The sequence below is a fragment of the Hibiscus syriacus genome, unplaced genomic scaffold, assembly GCF_006381635.1.
Source record: "Hibiscus syriacus cultivar Baekdansim isolate YM2019G1 unplaced genomic scaffold, ASM638163v2 tig00110813_pilon, whole genome shotgun sequence".
Taxonomy (NCBI): Eukaryota; Viridiplantae; Streptophyta; class Magnoliopsida; order Malvales; family Malvaceae; genus Hibiscus; species Hibiscus syriacus.
This window is the reverse complement of record NW_024062871.1, coordinates 1,911,575-1,920,693: the sequence shown is the minus strand read 5'-3', so window position 1 is coordinate 1,920,693 and position 9,119 is coordinate 1,911,575. Positions and strand designations below refer to the sequence as shown.

General features: G+C 28.8%; 1 protein-coding gene across 1 annotated transcript; it reads right to left on the bottom strand.

The window, feature by feature from the left end:
• Positions 1 to 264: 264 nt before the first annotated feature.
• LOC120141750 (receptor-like protein 44) lies at positions 265 to 1,934 on the bottom strand. The gene has a single exon (XM_039156548.1). The coding sequence runs from the start codon at positions 1,810 to 1,812 to the stop codon at positions 1,009 to 1,011; it is 804 nt and encodes a 267-aa protein (XP_039012479.1). The 5' UTR covers positions 1,813 to 1,934; the 3' UTR covers positions 265 to 1,008.
• Between the last annotated feature and the right edge of the window lie 7,185 nt (positions 1,935 to 9,119).

Below are 9,119 nucleotides of genomic sequence, written 5' to 3'. Positions count from 1 at the left end.
AGGGTATTGTTTAAATAATATTGGTATCTATTATCTAACTTATTGATTGAACAATTTAAATTGAGTATATCATAAGTACACTATGAAATCGAACATTCTAATTCAGTTTATTTTATTTTTAATATCATAATTCAAACTTTTAATATTATTTAAAGAATCCGATATCTGCTCATATTAAACCTGCTAATCTTTATTTAATACTTACAAGAATATTTTAAAACATTCAATACTTCAATTGCACGACCTTGTATATTTTTGATACGTTTCTCGATGAAATTTTCCCCATAAACTAAAAAAAGAACCCAAAGAGAAGGGCAAGGAAATCCAAGTGTCTTGAACTCATGAAAACAAAACTTTCTTTTAGATGCAACGGTGAGAGACTCGGAACTAAGCAGGAAACCGTCCAGAATGTTGGGTTCGGGGCTTTGACCAAAAGCCTAAAGAGTTAAAATTTTGTTGTAAGGAATAAAATAGTATACAAATTTTACACATACGACTACGAGGCAGTGCTGGTCTCCCACCATGCACCACCAGCTCACATGAACAAACCCACGAGAATCCCAAGTTGTTAAAGTGCATTTTTTTTAATAAATGCAACCGTGTTTCAGTCCTCAGTACTTTTTAAACATCTAGGTCCCCACCAATTTCTTTCTTCTTCTTTTTCTTTTCTCCAAGCCATTGCCACCAACAAACATAACAGTGCAGTTCCATCAAACCATGCACTCCATGGAGAAAAAACAAGATTGCAATTTGAAAATTGGCAGGCTCATGTTTGAATTACTCCATATACATTGTTGAAAATCAAATACTACAGAAAATCTCCCAAAAGAAAACTAACAAGAAGAAAAAAAATTCTCCCCAAAAAAAACTCGGTCAAAAGAGATTAGCCCAAATTCCTCACCGAAATTGAGAAGAAAGGAAGAAGAATTATAACATACCTGGGATTACCAATCTTTCCATTTTAGCTCAGTAATCTTCAATGGCGTGTTAAATCAAATATGGAAGTTTTTAATAATCAGGCATGAACTGACTCATCTTCCCTTCTTCATCTGCCATCTTTTCCTCTGTAATTTTCAACCAAATACAAACTCCAGTAAAGCTAAGCACCAAACTAGCAAGTCCACTTCCCAATCCGATTCCAACAATGGCTAAAACAGACAAGCCTTTGCTTTTCATAGGTGGTAAAGGGTATCCATAAAGACCCTTGTTTCCTTCAAAAGAAGTAACATTGAACCTCGGCAAGTTCCCACTTCTGTTCCCTAAAGATGCTGGTATTTGCCCTGAAAACTTGTTTTTAGAGACGTCGAAAGCTGACAAGCGTGCCAGAAGGCCTAATTCTTGAGGGATCTGACCGGTAAGCAAATTGTCGTGAAGATCAATGACGTTTAAATAAGCACATAACGTAAGCTGCTGAGGGATCTCTCCTTCTAGACGATTTGATGAAAGATTTAACACGGCCAGGTTGACCAAGTACTGTAAATCTTGAGGGATGGGACCTGATATAGAGTTTGAAGACAAATCAAGCGACTGAAGATTGGTACAATTGGAGAGAAAAGGCGAGATAGAGCCTTGGAGAGAGAGGTTGGTAAGGGAAAGCTTGTAGATTCGACCGTTGTTACATGTGGCGCCAGGGAGATAAGAAGTGAAACCGCTGCAAGGCTTCGCAAAGGTGGATTTGGTCCAGTTTCGCAGGTTGTTTAAGGGGTCTTTCAAAGTTTGGCTTAAGTGAGTTAAACAAGACTCGTCGCTGGGATCTGGTGTAGCCAATGGAAGTGATACACAGGTTAGTAGGAAGAGAATTAAGAGAGCCATGAATGAAAGGAATTAGTATTTGATGAGCTCTAAAACCTTTCAACTTCTATTCTTGGATGTCTTGGCTATGAAGATGAAAACGTTGATAAACAAAGGGTAGAGGGGAAGAGAGAAGAAATGGTGGTGGGGTAAAAGGGGGTGGACTTCAAGAAGACGGGATTTGGTGAAAGAGTGTTTAATGAAATTGAAAGCTAAAGAGACACAGAATTGCCCAAGGAGTAATGGAAAAAGAGGCTTAACTATTCATATTCACTGTTACTTTTAGTTGTGTATAAAAATAATAATATGAATCCATTATTTAGTTTTAGTAGTAAAAAAATCATGTTCAATTTTAGTCATTTGATTCCATTGAATTTTCATCCATTTGAAAATGTTTCAGGGAAATATAGAAAACCTTTATGATTTATAAATTCTTAATTTGACGCAAATGATTGGTTTCAATTAGGATTAACTTAAATTTAGATGTTTGATAAATTTAAAAAATTATGTGTTAAAAGTAATTATAAAAAAATACTTGACTTTATTTTAAATTTTGTTTGATATTTCATTTGAAATTAAAGGTAGGATATTTACATAATTTAATAAATTTAAAATTTAAAAGATACAACAACAATAACAACAAAACTCAATTCCTATATGCAATTGGGTAAGGGGAGGTATGGTAATAGGATGCCCCCAACGTCAGGTTGAGAGTAGCTTTCGTGGAAGACCTCCGACAGTCAAGAAATTAAAAATATAGAAAAAAGGTAATGCATGTATAAATAAATACATAGTTGAACAATATTCATATGCAATCATTAATATCATTAATATTATATACGCGTCTGTAATGAGAAGTAAAACAATATTTAATATATTCTTCCTTAGGTGAGGTTGATCCTTATCTAACAATCATCATTTTCTCTTAGTTTACCAAAAAAACAATCATCATTTTCAATAAAAGTTTTATGATGTGATTTTCAATTTATTCTCGAGGTAAAATTTGAATTAAAAATATTCTTTTAAATTGAATATATTATTCATTAGGTGAAGTTAATCCTTATTTATTTATCATTAAATCTTCAAACTAATTAAATTATATTTATATTTAAATTAACTGAATTAAATTTTCAAAATTTGAACCAAGAGTAACAGGACAAATAGATATTTATAAATATACTTCAAACCTGAGTAATATATTGAATTTATATGAATTATTAATAAATAAATAAATAAATAAATAAATAAATAAATAAATAAATAAATAACAAATAATTATAACTGGTGTTAACCATCGACATACGATCTAAAGTAACCCAATAGAACCGATAATTTATATATTTAAAATATATTAAAAATGATAAATTTTAATTTAATTAAATTCTTCAATTCTGTTATAAATTTTAATAATTGATTAGCAATTAACAAAACCGTCTTAACTGTAGTTTTAACAAAGATGGAACACTAACCATAACAACATATATAAAGAGCTGATAAACTGAGCTTGGACTCTCAGAGTGTAACATGTTCACAGAGAGGGAAACAAAATCGCAGATAAACTAGCAAGGAACGTCAACTTTGAAGATAGACAAACCAGATTCATACAGGAACTCCTGCTGATATAAGCCACCTCTTGTATGAAGAGGGTAATTAGGATTAAGTAATTACATAGTTTTCATTTTCTTACCCAAAAAAAAATAAAGAAATTGAATTAACTAAAACCGATTTAATTAAATAAAACATCTAAATTAATCAGATAAAGTACATAAATGATCCCCAACTATAGTACATTATTTTGTTGAGCCCGACTGTTAAAAGTTACAAAATAAGTTTCCAATTATAGGGTGTTGCTTTGTTTAGTCTCATGACTATTAAAATTTATAAAATGACCACCCGACTATTCATATGTTCCAAACTCGTCATTTTCTATTAAAAAATTGATGGTTATCTAAGCTCTATATTAACCTATTGATTCAGATATGATAAAATATTATCTCATAACCGTTTGAGTTGTATTTTATCATATCATAGTCAACAGGTTAACGTCTAATTCATACAACCATTAATTTTTAACAAAAAAGATGAATTTGAAAACATATGAACAGTCGAGGTAACTATTTTGTAACTTTTAATAGTCGATGAACTCAAGAAAATAATGTCCTATATTCAGGGAATTTCTTTTTGTAATATTTAATAGTTAGAGGACTCAATAAAACAGTACCCTATGATCTCCGAACCATTTGTATACTTTACCTACATTAATTTTAATTGGCTTAAGCTCTTCCATAATTAAATGAAGTTTTTAAAAAAATATTATTTATTATCCTTGGCTCCAAAATGAAATAAATCAAATCTTTCTCTAAATAAAAACAAGAATTAACATTACCTAATTAGCTTGTGTGGTAACTAATGTGACACACTCCTTTATCATACATTTATTTCTATGATTTAATCACTATTGAAATCAATTACAAAATAAAAGAACATAGCGGAAAAAAATTATTAAGTGGTATTAGTGAATAAAGGGAATATTATTTTCTTTAAAAGTTATGAGTTCTAATAGTTATGTCTGCGAGATATGTATGTTGTCAATAACTAAGTAAAATTCTAAACCTATATTACCGTGTAATCAACTTAAATTATTTTTAAAAAAACATTGGAAAATGTTGTGCGGCTGAGGTGCTATGTAACCCATTACTTTGGTCATAAAAGATAGCAAAGTTTGGTAGTGGAAAGGGAAAAGCATTTATTGTTTTTTGGGCAAACACTAATAATTATAGCTTAGGCATGCCTAATTGGTGAGACCGAACAAAGCCAACGCATGCTTGTGAAGGGATATATCGCATTCATATCTTTTGTTATAATCACCCATCACCCATCATCCTCATCTCACATTACATTTGCCAATTTTGAAAAAATAACACTTTGTTTTTTTAAAGTGCCCTTTGTCCTAACTCATGTTGATTGCTTTGTTAGTCAATGTTTTTTAGCTCACGTATTCAAAACTAAACACTCTTATGTTGAGAGTATTGACACTAATAAGACGAAAATAATATATATTGAAATTTGATGATCGAATACTTAAATCAATTAAGATAACTTATCTAAATAGGGATAGAATGATATATATATATATATATATATATATATATATATATATATATATATATATATATATATATATATATATATATATAATTTTCCTACAAGTTGTATATATATAATTTAAATTATCATAATTATAAATAAAATATATGAATTTAAACTCATTATTTAAAATATTAAATTTCCCTACAAGTAAAAGCTTTAAAACTAATAGAACATTGATAACATATAATAGATATACATATATACACATATAATAGATAACATATATACACATTAATTTCAGAAGTTTTTTTTTTCTATAAGTTGAGTGTCAAACTATTATAATTTTGTTTTATTTTCTTCCTAAGAAATTCTGAGTGAAAGATTTATAATATCTATATTTATTCCATAATGTTACATATTAATACACATAATTGATAAATAAAATTAATATTTATTTTTTATAATTAACTTTTAAAATAAAATGTTTAATTCCGCTATTATATATAGGGATCCCTTTAGAGGCTATTTAAAAAGTTAGATGTTGGCTTGGCCGCAACAGCAAAAGTGACAATGGAGCCAAATGAATGCTTGCATACCAACAAGGTTTTATTCTTGCATTTCTTTCTCGTGACCAATTGAAACTGAGAGATTCCCCCAATGACCTATTATTTTATTTATTTTTGTTTTGTGTTGTAAATTATAAAAGCCTCGAAGTTAAGAGGATCAATAATTAATTTTAATGAAAGCCCCGATTAGTAACTTTAAACAAAAAGTGATAACCTAGACCAAGCTTGCATGGACAATCCCAGTAAAATTATACGAACTCCACCAGTCGCTGGATAAGATAGCCTTAATAATTCAAGATGAGAAAGTAGTTAAGTATTCTCTCTTTTAGAACAAAAAAGAAAAAAAAAAGCTGTGCAAGTTAAAAAATAAACTAAGGAATATAAAAAATCAAAAGAAACTTGGAAGAAAAGAAATTCAAGAAGAGATACAGATATTATGAAAGAAGGAATGGATGGATTGTTGTTCCCTTTGGTTCAGGAAGAATAAACAAAGACAATCAAAGAACTCTAACCAACCTTCAAGAAGAGCCAATAAAGATTATCAAAAGACTTTAACCTACCTTCTAAAGTAAAAGAGCTTTAGCACAGTGGCAGATTCATATAGTGTTTAGGGTAGGTAATAGTGCATCTTAAAAATCAAATTTTCTTTAACTAATTGTCTGTTTTATTAGTTGTCTCCATCTTGAAATTCTATGTGTACCCTTTTTCATATAAAAATTTTATATTATTAATATATATGCTCATTCTAAAAAATATTTTCAGATTCACCGCTACTTTAACAACTTAAATTGCGAGAAAGTTGCAAACATCACATCCTAAAGTCAAGATACTATCTAATCTTCAAAGAAAATAAAAACAAGATTTGAATATTAAAAGAAAATAAAACTCCATATTGAGTAATTTTATTCAAAGAAAAATATCCAAGATGCAACCCAATGGCTAACCATGTTGCTTATTTATAGGCAATGCTCTAAAACCCTAATACCTAATCCCTAAGAATCTTGCCATGTGTATTAAATTATATTAGGTTATTTCCTAGGCAATTTCTTTTACATGCGCACTATAAAATAAAAAGGAAACCTACAAAACATCAATTTACTTGTTCTTTAAGGGTAAGCAATCAGTCTATGTGCTTTTATTTATCATAGTTTGTTTCCGATTAAAGAAGAACAAGTCAAAGTTGCATTTCTTAGGCTCTTATAACCTAATAACAAGTTGATCTAACTAATATATTTTAAACATAGCAATTATTTTTCAGATAGTCCAATCCTAAGACAAGTCTATTATGAATCTAATCTTCTTATCTAAAGAAGAAAACCTCAATTCTGATACAATCCTTGGATACTTTTTTGAGTAAAATTTTAAAAGTATACCAATTGTGGAAGACAATGATATACCAACTTTTTGAACATAACATTGGTGGGATAAGCCACATTGAGGGTTCATTGGCAAGTATTAAATATCAAACAACCTCTTTGACTTGGACTTATGGTGGAATAATGCTGCCCACCGTACATTTCTTTTGGGTTTGTTTACTTAGCGATTTGCAAATCAATCTCAGTCAGAAAATAGTATAGCCTTCTTCTTTTCTGTTATTTTTCTGCCAACAATTCCACTTAAGACTTTTAAGCCGCCTTTAAAGTCAAAATACAAAGATGTTAATAATCGAGATTGTTCATCATATTTGTCTTCTAAATTAAGTTTATCTAAACTTATTTAGTGAATTCAGTGGTAAAAATAAATGTTATTTTCCTTAGAAGACATGAGTTCAAGCAATTATATTTGTGAAGTGTGTGCATTATCAATATGTTAAAAAAATCTGAATATATACTTTTTTATAATCACTTCGAACAATTTACAAAAATTTATCTAATTGATAAGACTCCAATGGTTAGACTTGGGAAAGTGAAAAGAATTGTTGTTTCAATGTGCAAGTCCAAAGGAAACTGTTGAATTTTTTTTATAACTGGTTTGGTCAGGATTCTTTATGGGTAGCCTAAAATGTTCGTTCTGTAGGAGAACCATCTCGTTTTATCAATGGGCTTTTGGATTTTTTTATAGACTTTCTCTAGGGTAAGCCTTAATTTTCAAAAGCCTTAATATACAAATAACCCTCGAAGTATGCCATGGGTTAATTTTAAATACCTAAAATATTTTTTTGTTAAGAATTGTTATCATTATTTCTATTTTTCATCCCACACCTTAACTGATGATATATGGTACACTTATATAAGGTCATGTGATACTATCATAGAATATCGTGTGGTAAAAATAAAATATTCAAAAGTTATAAGAATTTAAAAAAAATGTTTAAAATTAAAAAATTAAAAATCATATTATTTTAAAAATATTTGATATTTTTAAATATTTTTATTTTTATTTTTTTTGGGTTTTCAATTGAAAAAAGTAAAAAGAATAAAGGAAAAAATATATAAAAATTCAAAGTTTCTCAAATATATATTTTTAAAATTCATATTATTTTTAAATATATTTATAATTTTTCATTTTTTTTATCATGTGACACTACTAGAATATATCATATGGCGTTCTCTTTGATTGTCATATCATCAATATGGATAAAAATGAGAGGGGTGAAAGTGAAAATATTAGGAGAAAAATTAATCAAAAATAATTTAAGATAAAAATTAATAGAACCATATTTCAGGTGTGATTTTATAATTAATCCTTTTGAAAAAAAATATTCCCTTTTCCTTTTCATTGTGTTGTAAGATGCTTGTCTGGTGATATTATTTTTCGAGTGGTGCGTGATCTTATGTTTTAACATAAAATCCAGGCCTAAGATGGCATAAAAGATTAAGCATTAATGGACATGTAGAATACCGTGTGATCCAAAGTTACCATATGGATCGTTTAGTGTACTTTGTTTCTAAAGGATAATGACTTTGCTCAAATTTGACTTTTATATTGAACCTTATATCTCTAGACCATATTAGAATCTTACGACAGTCTCAAATTTAATCAATTGCTTGTGGTAAAAGCTACGTTTACTACACAACAATTAGAAATATCGATTTTTTTATCTAAAAAAAGAAAAAAAAACTAACTTTTTTCTATCATATAACTTTCCCTCCATATTTATCGGCGATGATCTTTATGACTTTGTCTTTTTTCTCTTTCATTGTCATACCCTCACCTTGAGGTTGATTATTTTTAAGTTTGATCAAATTTAATTTGTTAAATTTAAGAATATGGATTTAATTTGAAGATTGAGGAATTTTAGGGGAAAGAATAAGAAGTTTTAGGTTTAAATTAAGAATATTGGAAATTTTGATGACTAAATTGAATAAATATGAAATTTTAGGGCCAAAATCTAGGATTTGGAGTAAATGATGATTGTTTAGTGGAATTCGAGATGTCAAATAAATTTGAGATTAAGGAGTTTAATAACGACTGAGATGAAGCATTTAACTTGAGTGTGGAAAATTACTAAAATATCCTTATAGGGCTAAAATTACTAAATTGACCTTATGGGCCTAAGTTAATGAAATAACCTAAGCTGGTAAGTATTTGGCCTATAAATTAATTAAATAATAATGTGAGACTTGAGTGAGGAGCCTAAAAATGTTGTGATTGATTAATAACAACAAGATTAATAATTCTCGAATAATAATACAAATTACTAAAAAACGATGGTTAATAATGTGAGATGAA